This window comes from Xenopus laevis, chromosome 1S (assembly GCF_017654675.1).
Source record: "Xenopus laevis strain J_2021 chromosome 1S, Xenopus_laevis_v10.1, whole genome shotgun sequence".
Taxonomy (NCBI): Eukaryota; Metazoa; Chordata; class Amphibia; order Anura; family Pipidae; genus Xenopus; species Xenopus laevis.
The window spans coordinates 102333781-102351920 of NC_054372.1; the positions used below are offsets into that span (position 1 = coordinate 102333781).

General features: G+C 37.5%; 1 protein-coding gene across 6 annotated transcripts in view; it reads left to right on the forward strand.

Moving 5' to 3' along the window:
* The window catches only part of hook3.S (hook microtubule-tethering protein 3 S homeolog), a 53812-nt gene that overhangs the window by 11998 nt on the left and 23674 nt on the right, over positions 1-18140 (forward strand). For all 6 annotated transcript variants that reach the window (XR_005963914.1, XM_041575265.1, XM_041575254.1 and 3 more), the window contains 11 exon segments: positions 1206-1256; positions 2233-2365; positions 4444-4511; positions 6377-6439; positions 6806-6889; positions 12397-12560; positions 13868-14008; positions 15487-15688; positions 15773-15883; positions 16504-16591; positions 17442-17511. Coding sequence is in view for 5 of the 6 variants with exons in the window: in XM_041575265.1 (XP_041431199.1) it covers positions 1206-1256; positions 2233-2365; positions 4444-4511; positions 6377-6439; positions 6806-6889; positions 12397-12560; positions 13868-14008; positions 15487-15688; positions 15773-15883; positions 16504-16591; positions 17442-17511 (1175 nt within the window). In the remaining variant the exon portion in view is untranslated.

Here is an 18140-nt window from a genome sequence, read left to right on the forward strand (position 1 = left end):
TTCTTAGGAGCATATTTATAAACATTGAAGACAAATATCACTGGTGATTATCTGTCTTGTAGGTGACTGTTCAATTTTAATTGCTGATTGGTTAATATGTGCAACATTACCGGTGATGTTTCTTTCCAATGTTAATAAATAGGCCAAAACTCTACTCACGAGGCGTTAATGGTGGAGCTCACCCGGACCAATGTGCCGTCCTGTTCGATCGCTGCGCTCGCGATATGCCGGTCACTCCTCGCCGGCTACTACATCAAAGCCACAGACCGCTGCCAAGGCACAGATCAAAGATACCAGGAATCCGGCACAATTAACATCAAGGTTCGGCTTTATTCACACATAGGAGGAATGACAGTGGAGGGTGTACAATTCTAATGCGTTTCATGCACCATAGCTGGGCACTTCATCAGTGAAGTGATGAAGTGCACAGCTATGGGGCATGAAACGCGTTAGAATTCTACACCCTCCACTGTCATTCCTCCTATGTGTGAATAAAGCCGAACCTTGATGTTAATTGTGCCGGATTCCTGGTATCTTTAATAAATAGGCCCCCCTGGGCTGACAATGTTATGTAACCCTCCCTCACCTTGTTCCATTGTATTCTGGGGGTTGACGTCTCTCTGATTTCCATAGCGGATGGTGCCCATATTCTCTGTAAACAGAGGGAATTCAAGTTCTAGAATCCATCACTTAACAATAAAATGATGAGGGAAGGGTTGGATTACTCTCTGAGACTTAGGTTGGCGAGGAGCTGGTCCCCGCAGCACAAGCAAACATACTACTTTCAATCTGTAAAATCGGGTCTGTGTGGAAAATAATATATACATATATACATTTTTGAAGTTAAGATTCTACAAAAGTTCAACTAAATGAGCTCATGTGAAAAATGAAAATACTTTTATATGTAAAATATTACTGCCATTCTCAAATCTTTAAACTAAGATGAGACACTTCTGCTGTGTCCAAATGAACCCACATTATCGTCCATCTGCAGACAAGAAGAAATGCATTTCATTCGGTTGTGCTCTATAGCCTTGTATTGCTGTAAGAGAAGCTTAAAAGATATCTAGTTGCTGCAGTTTATTCTTATACTTGATAAAGCTCCAACATATTCTGCAGAGGTTTCAGTTTAATCTACCAATTTGTATAATGAAAGGCAGCTGCTAAAACAATTACATGTATTCCATTGATTTTCCTTTCTGTAGATAAGCAATTTGAAGAAGATTTTAAAAGGTATCCTGGACTATAATCATGAGGTAATAAATCTTTTAATAATCCTTCTCTGTCTAAATAGAATTTTTAATCCCTTTAATCCCTCTTTGTTCTAGCTTCCTTTTAAATCAAAATTATACCGTATATAAAATTTGAGTTATTGTTTTGTCAGTTTCCCCTTAAATAATAAACTCAAGTTGCTGTGCAGTGAGTGGAATGCACACTTCATGCAAAAGAATCTTTTCTTGAATATTTGTGTATACATACTAGTAGCAGCTGTTATCTTTCCTACCTCTGCTATGTCATGCTCCATCTGCACCTATCCTCTTTTCAGAATGCTTCTGCAGACAGCCAGCAATAAAGCAGCTACATGAATTTATGTACGCTGAAAAGAAATATTTTCTCACATAGTATTATCACACAAATTCCATTTAGCGCAAGAACCAGATAGCAAGATAATATAACCTGGTATGACTGCCTTACTGCCCCTATAAAAGCAAGGGAAAACATGAAAAAGTGAATATAATGTTAACATCCTTTTCTTAAAATAAATATTAAGGGGCAGATTAGGACTCACCACAGAAAAACTCATGTTCTATTCATTCATTTATGGGATTTTTTTTAGAATCATATTTATCAATAGAGTTCACCATTTGATATATATGCTTTTAAAAATCCCATAGTAAAGAATAGAAAGTGAGTTTTATTGTGGTGAGTTCTAAATTCACACGGCCCCTAAATGTAAGTAAGTGAAAGTTAAATGGTTACTGTAAATGAGGTGTATTTTCTATTCAAAGCATGACATTTATATATATATATATATATATATATATATATATATATATATATATATATATATATATATATGCCAACACCTTTATTCTTTATTTTCTTTGTATTTATCTATGCTTTTTTTTTTTTTTAATTTTTTTTAACAAAATATGTGTTTTTTGCTGCTTCTCATGGGTAGTAGTTCCAGTCTGCTAATTGATGATACTGATTGCTGTACGCTGTTTTCAGATTTTGGGACATCAGGTAAATGATTTCACACTTCCAGATGTTATTTTGATTGGAGAACATTCAGATGCATCAGAACTGGGACGAATGCTCCAGCTTATTTTGGGATGCGCTGTCAAATGTGAACAAAAACAAGGTGATCTTGACCAAAGTTTTTTGCTTGCTGTGTGTGCTAATTTTATCAACTAAATTAATTTAATAAGCCTGTGATTTTACAGCCTCTGTTTGCATGAAAAGTTTATTGGTACTGGGTTCCAAAGTTGTATTGCCATTTCTGTCTACATAAGCATTTAAATAAATCAGTTCAACACTGTGTTGACCCATTATCATGGCTGGTTTTAGGGTAAATGACACGCATGCATATGCAATCTAACACTATCTTGAAAGTTGGCTACAACAATAGCTTATCTTTCAGTGCATATTATTATTTATTATTATTATTATTATTAACATGTATTTATATAGCGCCAACATATTGCGTAGCACTGTAAAGTAACTGTGATTATACAACTACATCACATGAATTACAAACATAGAATATATGGAGTAACAAACATCACAATCAATACAGGTACAAAGAGGTGAGGAAGGCCCTATGCATAGGCATACAGTCTAAAGGGAAGGGAGTAATACACAAGGTGTGGGAGTGGGCAAGATCGAAGTAAGTGGGTGAGAAATGTGGTGTTGTATGTGGTGTTGCGTTTGGTAGTTAAGCAGAGTGGGGGTAGGCTTCTCGAAAGAAGTGCGTTTTCAGAGATTTTTTGAAAGCAGAAAGGTTGGGAGAAAGTCGGACAGATCGTGGGAGAGCGTTCCAGAGGAGGGGTGCAGACCTTCCAAAGTCTTGAATGCGAGCATGTGAGGAGGTAATGAGAGAAGAGTTGAGTAGCAGGTCAGTAGAGGAGCGAAGTAAGCGAGTGGGTGAGTATATAGAGATGAGTTCAGAGATGTAGGGTGGAGCAGAGTTGTGAAGTGCTTTGAAAGTCAGTGTCATTAATTTGAATTTGATTCTGAAAGGCAACGGAAGCCAGTGCAGGGATTGACAGAATGGCGAGGCAGAGGATGAGCGGTTGCTGAGGTGTATGAGCCTCGCAGCAGTGTTCATTATGGACTGGAGAGGTGACAGTCTCTGGAGGGGGAGGCCAATTAAAAGAGAGTTACAGTAGTCTAGACGCGATATGATGAGAGAGTGAATAAGAATTTTGGCAGCGTCTTGGGTGATAAATGATCGTATTTTGGATATGTTCCTTAGGTGGAAGTGACATGATTTAATAAGTGACTGGATATGAGGAGTGAATGACAGGGCAGAATCTAGGATAACCCCAAGGCACCGGGCCTGGGGAGAGGGGGTGATAGTGGAATTGTTAACTATGATGGATACTTGAGGGGATGCTACTGGTGTTTCTTGGAGGAAAGAGAACCATTTCAGTTTTAGAGAGGTTTAATTTAAGGTAGCGTTGCGACATCCAGGTAGAGATAGCGGACAGGCAGGAGGAGACGCGAGTTAGGAGTTCTGGGTTGAGATCAGGAGATGAGAGATAGATTTGAGTATCGTCAGCATAGAGGTGGTAGTGGAAACCATACGAATTTATTAATTTGCCAAGGGAGGAAGTATAGAGGGAGATATAAATAATGATGTTAAAACACAAAAGTTACTGTAAAATGTATTCATGAAAGGTACAGTAACACCAAAAATGAAAGTGTTTTAAAGGAATGACAATATAATGTACTGTTGCCCTGCACTGGTACAACTGGTGTATTTGCTTCAGAAAGAGTTGCTGGGTAGCCATGGGGCAGCCATTCAAGGCCAGGATGCACTGTACAAAAAGGATAAGTTTTGAAGAATCCCATTGTATACTACAGAGCTTGTCTGTTATCTTCCACGTATCTTGTGCCTTTTCTCCTTTTTCAGCTTTGAATGGCTGCCCCCATGGCTACACATTAGCTTGTTTATATAAACTATTGTAGTGTTTCTGAAGCAAACACACCAGTTTTTTACTAGTAATTTAATAGTATGTTATATTTCAGTCTTTTTTTGTTGTAACTGTTCCTCTAAGTCCCTTACCCTGGAGTGGTGTAATGTTCCTCAAGGGTAGTTGGAGGAGGAGGCTGTGCGGGTGGATCCCTGTATGTTATATTATACTTGAGCCAGCAGTTGAAACTCCTGTTTAATTTATTAAAACAATCATTTTGTATGTTATGTACTTCTTCCTGCAGAGTATATACAAGCAATAATGATGATGGAAGAGTCTGTGCAACATGTGGTCATGACAGCCATCCAAGAGGTATATATGTGCTTGCTACTTGTTGCTCTAAGTCTAAGGAGTTATCTTACTGTAGTTTTTATTACTGGAACACATTTAATTGAACCTGCCATGCCACTTGCTTCAGCTAAGGTTTCCTGTCTAGACAGAAATAATGTTTCTGCTAATCATAAAGATGATGCGGTCTGTGAATAAAGCATTTTATATGGCATGCAAGCTAAGCATTTATATAGGATTTATTTATTTTTTTCCTGTATAGTTTGAGATACAAATGGTTTTATTAGTGTGCTTCTTCTACCTAACGTGTATCTACTGCAGACAACTCCGCAATGCTGTTTGTCAGTAGGCATTGGGTATTGCTGACTCGCTTAGAATTCATCCAGTTACGCTGACAGCTTAACAGCGAATCACATCATAAGTCCATTTGGGGGGCGAAAAAAAATTTCAGGAGTTCACAAATTATAAAAAATAAAGATATGTGTAGAAAGATAAAGACTATGGCGCAGATTCACTAAAGGAGCGAAGTGACTAACGCTGGTGAAAATTCAATAGTGTGACGTCATTTCGGCACTTCGCCAATTTACTAACGGTAGCTGGCGTAAATTCGCTGGCGTAATTTCACCAAGGAGATAGATTCTGGCGTAACTTCGCACTCTAACGCCAGGCGAATTTACGGTCTGGCGAAAGAGCGTTACTACGCAAATTCACGAAGTTTTTGATTTTACTGACCCTTACCTCAATTGCCAGACTTGCCTTCGCCACCTCAGACCAGGCGAAGTGCGAAGGCGAAGAGTAGATAGGATTTCCTCAAAAAAAAGTTTACAATTTTTCAAAGTCCCAAAAAACGCTGGCGTTTTTTCCTATTTAAAGGTTGATAGACTGAAAAAGATAGTAAATTTTTTTTTTCAGGTATCCTCCTTCCACCCTACATTTGCTAACATATGGCACCTAAACTATACTGTGGGCACATGTGTAGGGCAATATAACAACTTTTATATAATTTTATTAAGGTTCTCTGGCCTTGTGTAGTGTAATGTATTTGCTAAAGCATATACGGCCATTGTACTTTAACTGCACGCCGTATGCTAATTAACCAACGCTAGCGTAACTTCGAACTGCTGAGCGTAATTTCGCCAGCGTTCGGTATCCTGTGCGCAACTTCGATCTTCTTGAATTAGCGTTGTCCAGGTGAATTTACGCCTGGCGAAGTGTTGCGATGTGCGCGAAGCCATCGCTGGCGAATTTTCGCCTCTTAGTGAATGTGCCCCTATATGTTCAACAGATTTATTACAGTTTTGTAGATTTTTCATTAGGTATTGCTGACTGACGCTGAATTGAGCCAGTTACGCTGAAAGCTTACAGTGAATCACATCATAAGTCCATTTGGGGGAAAAATTTTAGTTTCAGGAGATCACAAATCATAAAATATAAAGATAAGTGTAGGAAGATAAAGACTATATGTTCAACAGATTTATTCAACATCTGTAACAGTTTCGTAGATTTTTCTGATCATGGTTCCCCTTAAAATGTATAAAATCAGGTTAATTTGTGTAAGAGAAAATAACTTTGCCCCAGGTTATCCTTTATTAAAGGTCAAGTAGAATGAAATTCACTGGGGGGTGCCAATTTATTTTCAGTGGACATGAGTGCCATCTTGTGGTCTAAGGTTAGAGATCCTTTAGAAAGGTATTTGATAGAAGTCCTGAGGAGGCAAAATAAATTCTCTTTTACTTCTATTTTACTAATGCTACATTTTGCCTTTGAAAATTATATGAGGACTGCTTAAGTGCTAACCAGAAAATTTGTGTGTTATGGTAACTTGCATGTTGAATATATGTAAATATTTTCTGGACATGTATTTCTAACCCAGTTTGCCTTAATTGCAGTTAATGAGTAAAGAAACTCCAGTTTCCATTGGCACAGATGCCTATGCTGAACTCGATCGCCAGGTAAAGGCTTATTTGCATTTTTATTTTATTGCTGTTATTTAAACTGCAGACATAATATTTGAATGATATGTTATTCATGTACTCCATGAATCACTGACCCTAGTAACAAAATTTCAAAATATTTAATCATCTTTCATTTATGTATAATTTTCTATTTTTCTGAGCAATAGACATGAAGCAGGCATCATCTCAAAGTTACTGCCAAAGTTACCGAAGCCTCAGTCTAAATGAACGACTGCTGCTTTTTTACCCTTTGATAAATATTCATTGCATTCTCTGCTTTAGGTTTGACCTGCTTCTTTTTCCTCAAGTGATTTCATATTTGCTTATGTTAGGGACATTCCTTTTTTATTGTATTCTGAATAGCTAAAAAAGGCAAATGAAGAACTGAACGATGCGTTATCAGCGAAAGAAGAAATTGCCCAGCGATGCCATGAGTTGGATATGCAGGTCAGTGCTTTATTTTTACACACTTCTTTTGTGCTTTATTTGCCAAATTTTAGAAAAACATTGTTTCATACGTCATGCCCTACACTGCTGCCATTATTTGTATTTCCTCTTATTATTTGTCTTTTTTCAAATGCCCTTTTGATCAGAAATTATTCTGTGCCCCCAGAATTAGTGTGATTAAAAGGAATTGCACTCTTTGGTATTATGATAAGGAATGACACTTTATATTTTGTTTGGTGCAAGTTTGATTAACCTTATGTTGGCATAATAGTTGTTGCTAAAACTTTGTGGTAATATTAGAGTTACAGTATTTTGTAATCCCTTTTTAATATATAACACAATACATTTATAAGAAAAAGAAAACATGGTCAAAGCTTATTGTTGCTGTGGGATTTGTTTTGACCCCACATTCTTTCATGTCTTTATATAGTTCACTTGCAGTGTGTTTTTTGGTGCATACACATTTTGGATACTTTGGGACAGCTTGAATCTTTTGCTTCAGGGGTCTCGAAAAATTGAATGTGTACCATGTAATGGTACAAAACATAAATTATAATAATTATTTTATGTTAACTACATCCTGCACATAGGACGATTGCTCAACATAGTCAGATGCTACAAGCAATAGTGTGTAGAGTAAGTTATCAAAAGAAAATGTATACAGAGGAAGGATGTTTTAGAGCCGTATTGGGAAATATATGATGCACAATTTTTTGCCTTACAATTAAACACATATATAAATACACTTCTATAAAAACACTTTCCCAGTGGCAGGTGTATGTAATATTGACAACTACAGCTTCAGTCACCCATAGGAATGACAATGACAACCTAATTAGGCAGGTTGTTTGAATGCTTTGCTCAGTTTTGTTTTTGTATATCAGGTTCAGCTTGCAGTGTACAAGGTTTTGCCTACAATTTCGTGTTAATATACAGTGTGTAATGTTATGGGCTAGTGGAGCTGAAGGCAGGGATAGAAAGTGTGAGTGTGTGTGTAGATAAAGAAGAGGTAGAGTAGAGAGTAGACTAGTGAGTATGGGGTAAAGGGAGGGAATTTGAGAAAAAAATGTGGCTAGTATAGATAAAGTCACAAAAAAGTGATATTTCAGTTACACAGTTTAATAAAGGCACAACCTCTTTAAAAACTGTTGAATGATAGAAACAATAGGAAGTAATGTACTGGGCCTGCCAAGAGGTTGGTCAATCCCGCCATGCTGGATTCAACCAACTGAAATAGTGCTTGATGCTTTTTTTTGCCATTTCTTTGTTTTTACTGTTCTGTTACCTAATTGCCGTTTTATTTTGCTTTGTATTGAAATCAAGGCGTGCTATATTCAAGAGGAGCGAGATAAACTGAGATATGAATGTAATGAGCTAGAAGAAAGGGTAAATTGTGAATGCTGTATTGTCACTTCAGCATCAGCACCTACTAACATGCTGCTGCTTTTGGTTTGCATTTGTTTTCTGAAAAAAAAACTAATGAATGGCCACCAGCCAGAATGCAACATTTTATCACTAATGCAATGTTTAATATTACCTGGTGTCTGAGTGATACTCATCCACAAAATTTACCAAAAACGTAATCTTGTCATTTTGTTACATTGATGCCCAGTAGTGCATGCTTTTGACACTCTTACACGTAATGTTTGTGTGTATACATGACAAGTAATGACATAGGATGTGCTGTTACACATTATTTGCAATATATTTTGTGGCAGGTGGCATCCTATCAGATCCCAACAGGACGTTTAAAGTATGCCATATTCAGAAACCTGTCTATTATCTTTTATTTATGGGATTGTATGGGATTGAGCCTATTAAACTGATGATACCATTCTAGAGAATGCCTAAGACCCTTACAGCTTTTGGAGATCAGCATCTGGTCAGAAGGTTCACAACTTTGCTGTTTAAATTATTGGCACAGAGAATGGAGTAAATTGCTCTTGTGTTAACATGTGGGTATGTAATAGGAGCAATACATACACTGTATGGAGAAAAGTATGTGGACACCCCTTTTTATTATCGGACGTGGCATTTAAGGCTTCACTTGTTACTGACAAACTTATATAATCAATAAAACAGACATGATCTTCAGCAGCATACATGGTAATCTCAATAGGCCATTGTAAAATGTTTGCAAATTGCAGCTTTGGTGTTCAAATGAAGCATCTGTTTGTAAAAGTTTAATGTCTGAAAATTCACTCCTGAATGCCAAACTGTCATAATGAACTATTTGTAGGGAGCTTAACAACATGGGATGTACTAGGCAAGCAGGCAGTGGCACTCACATGCCTATAGCCTCTGAATCACTATAGGCCTCTGAATCTAAATGTTTAATGCTAACTGTAAAGTTTGGTAGGGACAGTGGTTAGAGATTTTGCCATAGTATTGGCTAAGGCTCCATAATCCTTTGAGTGCAAACCTTAACACTTCAGCATGCAATGATGTTCTTCGTTGTCTGTGACATCAATTTGATTTTTAGTCAAAAGCCTTCTCAGGAGAGGCTGTTAAACCAACAAAGGGAAAAATGTCAACTTTTCTACACTGTGCAATTGTACAGCTTTGTGTATACTTGTGGTGCTTTATAAAGACTTCCTATGTGATGTACTACCCATATCTTATTGTATCTGTAGATACAGGTCTTAAAAGTTATGATGCATGAAAAATTGCACTTTCACAAGGTTTATGTTTGTGTTTGATATTACCTTTATCATGAAATCCATGCTCTTAGGATATTAATAACCAAAATGTTATTCTTAAAGAAAAACTAATTCCTTGTGTGTGTTCAGTATTCTACTGCCAGATTCCAACATGTAATATATGCACATACTATACTGTGGCATGTGTAGTTTCACTGGGGGTATATCAAAGCTGCCTGGAGATGCTTCAAAGTGCAGCATGATCCCAAACTTGTTTCAGCGAGCAAGTACGGTAGTAAAATAGTGCCTGGTGCATACTGGTGGAAATAGGTAATGATTCAGCATTCAATAACTCCATAGCATTATGCACTGGCTTACAGTGTCCCTTAACTTGTGATCTTGATTACGGTAGGTTCTTTTTATGAAACTAGATTTATATTGTCATAAGGCACTGCTTTCAACAACCAATGAAATAATTCCTAAGATTAGTTCAGAAAAGTAATTGTTGTATTCCTAGTCCAAAATGACAGCTATATGAAAATAAATGATGACAGCAGAGTAATATCGTATTTCAGCTTTTGATTCCAAAAAGCTGAATTGCCTGGCCTGGGCCATACTTAAAAAAATATATTTGGTACTGTGGTGGTTAAATTAAAAACCACAGTACTATACTCCTTGAGAGCGTTTTTTAGTTAAAATGTGGTAATAATATGCAGGCAGCCTTGTTTAAGTTAGTATGGGAATGCCTGCATGTAGGAGTTAGTAAAGTAGAGGGTTGCTTTCCTTGCTTTTTTCTGCACTATACCCATCAATATGTAATAAACACATATTCTTTGTATTGTTCAGCATCAGAGAGCTTGGTACACAACTAAATATTATGGAAGTTGTAATTCACAAATGTGTAAAGGCTACAAAATGACATTACATACAAACGTGTCTACCTTACACTGCAGGTACACCTCAGAAAATTATTTAAAAAATCTGATTTTCTCTTTCAGGTCATACCTTCAGGTTCAGTGAACATACATGTTAAGATTTGTCTAGATACATCTTAATTCCTCAGCAATTTCCCATTTTGTATAACCCGATTGAGAAACACAATGTATTTCTGTTTGGTTTTTTTTTAGCCAACTAGGGTCTGCTCTGCTGGCAGATCAAATATATAACTACACAAAAGTGGATTGGAGTATTTTGTGCATACTTGACCTAAAATAGTTCCAATAAAACAAATATTTATTAGAGGAATATTAACTATGTTATTACTGATTTCATGCAAGTCTGCTCCATTTACAAAGTAAAAATACAAAAAGACGAACCTGTAACCTATCTGGGAAAATCCCAGTTCTCTTTTGTGTTACTAACTTTACTAATGGTTTTCATGTGGTATTCAGTGCAGTAATGGCAAAATACAACTTGATTTAATATGAAAGAGGATTGTGAAGCTATTTTATGTTACATACAGTAGCTTACCTGTTCTCAGCACATCATTCTGGAAAGACAGTCATAAATAACCAGCCCTAACAATAAATGTGATGCTTGGGCAAGTCCGCATTCCCCACAAGAAAATCATGACATTTTTCGCCGTCACCTATAATCAACAATTGTGTTTTATGTGTTTTTGGTTTAGGAGTATATATTAAAACAGTGATCCCCAACCAGTAGCTCGTGAGCAACATGTTGCTCCCCAACACCTTGGATGTTGCTCCCAGTGGCCTCAAAACAAGTGCTTATTTTTTAATTCCAGATATAAAAACCAGATCTACTGTCAAACAGAGCCTCCTGTAGGCTGCCAGTCCACATAGGGGCTACCAATAGCCAATCGCAATCCTTATTTGGCACCACCCAGGAACATTTTTCATGCTTATGTTGCTCCCGGGTCAAAAAGGTTGTGGACCCCTGTATTAAAACATTAAGACCTTGCTCATTGAAAGCCAGCAACTGCTGGACACCAGTGCTGTCAAGCTATAGGGATATCCCAGAGCGCCACATTATGCACAAGGTTTCATATGCTTCTGCCTAACGGCCTTGTCCGTTCTACAGAGCCCTACCAGATTTAAAAGATCTAGGCATACATTTAGCAGTTAGGCAGTTTGCTCTTTAATTGACTTGTATTCTTTTCAACTAATTAGGTTATATTTCAGATTATGGGGCAGATTTATCAAAGGTTGAATTTCAAAGTTATGAACCAACGATCGGATCAGAATGGAGGCGATACGGGAAGTCGGATCGTGGGACCGCATCAACGAACAGATACAGCCGCGATCTAACGGGATTTTTTACCCTGCCCGATCGACATCTGGCCGACTTTTTGACAGATATGGATCGGGGACGTCCGTCGGATGGCCCCACACACGGGCCAATAAACTGCCGACTCGGTCTGTCAGCAGCTTTTATCGGACCGTGTATGGGAGCCTTTAATGTAGGGAAATGGTATTGCATTAGCAGTGAGACCTACACTCGGGGCTTATTTTGCAAACCACATTGCAGCTTGTTAACTTGTACATAGGTACAAAATCAAATAAAAGCATGTTTCTTTTATCTGCATTCTGGATGGAGGTTGAAAGAAATGTAGCGTGGCCTTTTCAAAACTGATGACATGCCTAAAAAGGAAGTGAGAATTGTAATGGATGAAATGTTTCCCCAGCATGCTGGAAAACGACTTGTGTTAAACTAGGACTTGTGTTAAACCAGGACTTACAAAGTCATTACAATATGTCCTGTTATGCAAGTCAAATTGTATTCTAGCTTTACTGCCTCTTTAATATGCTTTACTTATGTTACAAGAATTGCTTGAGTGTAACTTTTGTCTTTGAGATTTGAAAACTGTGCTTTTCACATGGCAATGAGAGCATATTCTGTACTGTTTAGGTTGCTGGACTTCAAGAAGAAAAAAGCAGTTTACTTGCTGAGAACCAGATTCTTATGGAGCGAATGAACCAATCAGATTCACTGGAAGATCCCAACAGTCCAGCAGGTCGAAGGCATCTACAGCTTCAAACTCAACTAGAGCAATTACAAGAGGAAACGTTCAGGTAATAGCTTATTCTGTTTTCTTTAGCAGTTTTTTCATTCTGAAAATTAAAAATAAATTACATCTTGTAGCGATAGTATACTCAAGCCCTGGCCTTGTCACAGTCAGCAAGCATTGGAAAAAAATTGGGATTTCTGAACCATCTTTATTTCAGAATGTGTACTAGTCACATGGTACATCAAACAGCAGAGTAAAATGTAATCCATTTTTGTAGTAAACCATAGGGTTGTTATGCCTCTACAATTACCAGTAGCTGTGTGCCTGCAAAGTTAAACATGTCGTTCACCTTCAGATTTTTTAGTATGATGTAGACCGTGTTATTCTGAACCAATATAGTCTTCATTTTTTTTGTGATTTTTAAATTACAGGTATGGGACTTGGAGAGTCCTGGAGTTTTCCAGATATGGGGTCTTTTTGTAATTTGGATCACCGTACTTTGTCTACTAAAGCATCAATTAAACACTAAGTTTACCCAATAGAATTATTTTACCTCCAATAAAGATTAATTATATCTTAGTTGGGATTAATCACAAGGTACTGTTTTATTATTGCAGAGAGAAAAAACTAACACACATAATTCTGTGCTTTCTGGATAATGGGTTTCCAGATAATAGATCTTATACCTATATTTAACTTTTTGTTCAGCAGCTCTCCAGTTTGGAATTTCATCAGCTATCTGGGTCCAATATATCTTAGAAACAATGTAGTGGTTTGAATAAAAGACTGCAAGTAACAATAACACCGTAGCCTTATAGAGCAGTAGTTTTTTGACCGATGGGGTGAGTTCCAAAGGAAGAAGGCATATCAATTTAAAGCTATAAAAACAAAAAACAAAGACCAACTGAAATGTTTTGAATAAACAACCCCTTTAAAGCTCACTTGCAAGACAGTCTTAACTTTGTTTCCGCTGGTGTAGCCCCCATCCTGCAAGTTTAGATCTTGGTGTTTTTGCTTTGTGCCACCTTGGGTAATTGATAGGTGTTGTGTCCTTGGAATAAGCACTTATGTCCTTGGAAATTTCTTAGGATATGTGCCCATCATCACAATTTATATAGGGAAGGTGTTTCCTGCTTTTCTGACTTTAATTTGCACAGCAAAATATCAGATTATCTGTATCTGGCCTAAGGTTTATTCCAGTGCATATTGGTTTTTCAGTCATCTCTGGGAAAACAATCTTCTATTAAACAGGTTATATTATGAATAATTATGTTAATCAGCCCCAGAGCTGCTTTATAAATACCTAGCCATTTTTCCAAAGTTACAGTTGCTTGCATAATTGATCATGTGCTTAATTTTTTCATTTGACAGGCTGGAGGCATCAAAAGATGATTACAGAATTCGCTGTGAAGAGCTGGAGAAGGAGATCACAGAGTTCCGGCAACAAAATGAAGATTTAACTACGCTTGCAGATGAAGCCCAGTCACTAAAAGATGAAATGGATGTTCTCCGGTATGTAACACATACACACATTGACACTTTTTATTATTTGGATTGAACATTTTATTTATAGCTTATTACTATAAACCCATTGTAATGTAGCCTCAAGCCACTCGTTAACATTACCCCCTACAATCATTTTGTACTCCACATATTGTTACCTTTACAAACTCGTCTTTACTTAAAGGGGTTGTTCATCTTTGAGCTAACTTTTAGTATGATATAGAGAGTGACATTCTGCGACAATTTGTAATTGGTTTTAATTTTTTATTATTTGTGGGTTTTATGTTATTTATCTTTTTATACAACCGCTCTCCAGTTTGCTGTTTCACAATTTCAGCCATCTGGTTGCTAGGGTCTAAATTATCCTAGCAACCATGCATTGATTTGAATAAGAGACTGGAATATGAATAGGAGAGGCCTGCATAGAAAGATGAGTAATAAAAAGCAGTCCTAATAATACATTTGTAGCCTTACAGAGCATGTGTTTTTAGATGGGGTCAGTGACCCCCATTTGAAAGCTGGAAAGAAGGCAGATAATTAAAAAAAAAACTATAGAAATAATGAAGACCAATTGAAAAGTTGCTTAGCATTAGCCATTCTATAACGTACTAAAAGTTAACATAGTGGTGAACCACCCCTTTAAAGCGATACCGACAGGTTCCTATAAAAATCATTGGAACGTGTCCGTATCAAGTAGGTGCTGCATCCGCAATAGTTCCCCTCAAAGCCCCCCTTAAATCCGCCCGCAGCCCCGCGATCTGCATTAACCCGACCCTCAGTTAAAAGATCTTCGGCGCTGTTGCAATGACGCTGGGCTGGGGACAGCGTGATCCATGGGCTAATTACAAATGAAAACAGGACTTCAGCCTGTGGAAGGATCGCTCTGCCCCCAGCCCAGCGTCACTGAAGCAATGTGGAAGATCTGTTAGTGGTGTCAGCAAGTTGGCTGCAGAAAGGTTTGCAGGGCTGGGGGCGGCTTTGAGGGGAACTATTGCGGGTGCCGCACCTACTTGATACTCACATGTTCCTATGATTTTTATAGAAATGTATCGGTATCGCTTTAAATGCATTTTCTTTTTTCCAATGCTGGTCTGTCACTTTTCTTGTAATAAACCCTTAGCCTTTGTGAATCCTGAATTTATTCATTTATTTATTTGCTTTGTGTTCTGTAACCCTGCTGAATTTACCTACATGTATGAACTCCTCTTTTTGCAACATTGCTGTCAATGTAACTTAATGTGCACACCGAACACAGCTCAAAATTGTTGCTCTGTAAGAGTATTCAAAAAAGATAATCTCTCAGGATGTAGAATCTTGTCAGCTAGCCAGCTTCTGAGAAAGTGGGATGGACTGTCCCTCTATTCTATTAATCTGATTGCTTCCATATGTGTGAAAATATTCTAGTCCGCAACAAATTTATTTTCAGCCATAATTATGCCTTTTTAATTTGATGACAAAACTGTTTCCATTATATGTTTGTTATTTAGGCATTCATCTGACAAAGTAGCCAAGTTAGAGAGTCAGGTTGATTCGTACAAGAAAAAGTTGGAAGATCTGGGAGATTTGCGACGGCAAGTGAAGCTTTTAGAAGAGAAGAACACTATGTACATGCAGAATACAGTGAGCCTAGAAGAGGAACTTCGGAAGGCCAATGCTGCCCGCAGTCAGCTTGAGACTTACAAGAGACAGGTATGACAACACATGTCCTTTGATAGTCTATTAACCGCTGACTGTTTTTATTCTTCATGACACTTAGTTTTATTGTCCCAACAGGTAGTTGAATTGCAAAACAGACTCTCGGAGGAGTCAAAGAAAGCAGATAAACTGGAATTTGAATATAAAAGATTAAAAGAAAAAATTGACAGTTTACAGAAAGAAAAAGATGTAAGTGTTTTTTTGTACTTTGTAAGATACACTATATAGCAGAGTAAAATTCTCTATAGTGAATAAATAGAGTTTAAACAATTGAGTGCTCTCCAGATGTTTCTGAACTACAGCTACCAACATCCTCAAATAGTCTACACTACTTAGCCCTGGTTTAGGTAATATGGTACCTGGGAACTGATGTTGGAGATTGCTGACTGATACCACACAGATTAAAAGGGTCGCATGTATTGATCTAAAATGTGGTGACGGTTGTACATCCATGCAAAAATGTTGACGGACAAAGTAATATGTGCTTTAGCCCACCATACATGTTGTGTTCTGATCTAATTTTATTTCTTTAATTTAACTCAATCAGCTCATAGAAACCAAACATTCCAGGTGTCCTTTTGGAGCATGATAATTGCAAACTTTTGCTAATACAAGGTTATTGACTGGAAATGCAGTCTTCACTGCTCATGCTCAAATGCAGAAAAACCAGATCACATATGATCATGCTTAGTACTAATAAAACCTAAATTCCATCCTTCTGTCAGTGGATTTTCTGTGATTTGTCTTATTCCCCATTTCCATAGTAAAGAGATTAATATTACACTTCTATTTTCTCTGTACCAAATTAGAGATTAAGGTCAGAAAGAGACTCGCTTAAGGAAACCATTGAGGAGCTGAGATGTGTTCAAGCTCAGGAGGGACAATTAACCTCAGCAGGTAAAACAACTTTTTCTTTGGAATAAAAAAAGGTTCATCTATGAATAGATTTCATAAAACTGCTGTGCGCATTAATAATTAGCTGTACATTTATTGAGAATACTACACCAAACATCTATTGTTTTAAACCGAGAAACACTGTATACTGTATTGCTGTATCTTTCATCTTAAAAGGATCCAATTCACAATTCTGTAATACGATAGGTCGGTAGCTGCCTATTTCTAGGGTATATTTGGTGGACCATAAGTGCTAAAATTTTTCTTAAAGGGCATCTGTCACATTAAATAGTTTCCTACACCAGAGGTACGGGCTAATAGAGCCCGCACTATGGTTTTGGGGTTTCTTTTTGTTTTTTTTTAATTGCCCTGCCAGCGCTAGACTGCATGTACCAAGAAGGAGCTCCAGTGCATGTGGCCATGTTGGGGCACATACATGCCGCAACCCACCAGCCAGCAATGACAACCTGTCTGATAGATCACTGTGATGGCTTCCTTTAAGGCAGGGATCCCCAACCTTTTTTTTTTACCAATGAGCCACATTCAAATGTAAAATAAGATGGAGAGCAACATAACCATGCAAAAAACTCCTGAGAGTTGCAGGTATGGGCTGTGCTTGACTATTTGGAAGCTCCTATGTGGACTGGCAGCCTACAGGAGGCTCTGTTTGGCAGTATCAAAAATCAGCACCTGCTTTGGGGCCACTGGAGCAATATCCAAGGGATTGGTGAGCAACCTTTTGCTTGTGAGATACTGGTTGGGGTTCACTGTTGTAAGGCATTATGATGGCACAGAAAAAGCATTATGGAAGGTATTAATGTGTGTGTGTAAAAGATCTGTTTTTATTTGGCAGGTTTGATGCCATTGGGCAATCAGGAGCCAACAGACAGTTTAGCAGCAGAGATTGTTACACCAGAAATTAAGTAAGTGTTGTCATTATTAAAGTATTGTTAACACATTTAAGATTATAATCATTAACTTCAGTCACTGTCCCAGTGGAGCTTACAGTCATAAAAGTTTCATTAGGAGGCCATTAACACTCCTATATGTATGTGTGGGGGATACCAGATTACAGAACATAAAAACTTTGTTGATTACCCGGGTGTAATCAATGGTAGGCCCCCATGGCTGCAAGGCAGCAGTGCTACTAACTATTGTGCCACTGTACTGCCCTCTAATATAAACAGTTGCTTAAAGAGATTGTTCATCTTCCAAAACTTTTTTTTTTAGTTCATTTGTGTTCAGATTGTTCACCAGAAAACAAATACTTTTTCAATCTCTTTGCATTTTTTTCAAAATGGAAGGTTAATGTTTTTGGTATTTGTCTGGCAGCTCAGTTGTCCAGGGGCAGATTCTGAATTGTTACAATTTGCTACATTAGTTGATACATTTTATCAGCAGCATATGTGGGATATTAACTACTTTTGTATCAATGATAACGGTTACCTTTTATAAAACACGAGCTGTCACACGTGACTTAAAGATTGTATTTGGTCCTGTTTTCAATTTGCTGTAGCTGAAGGATGCTCTTATAGCTATTTTTGCAATTCCT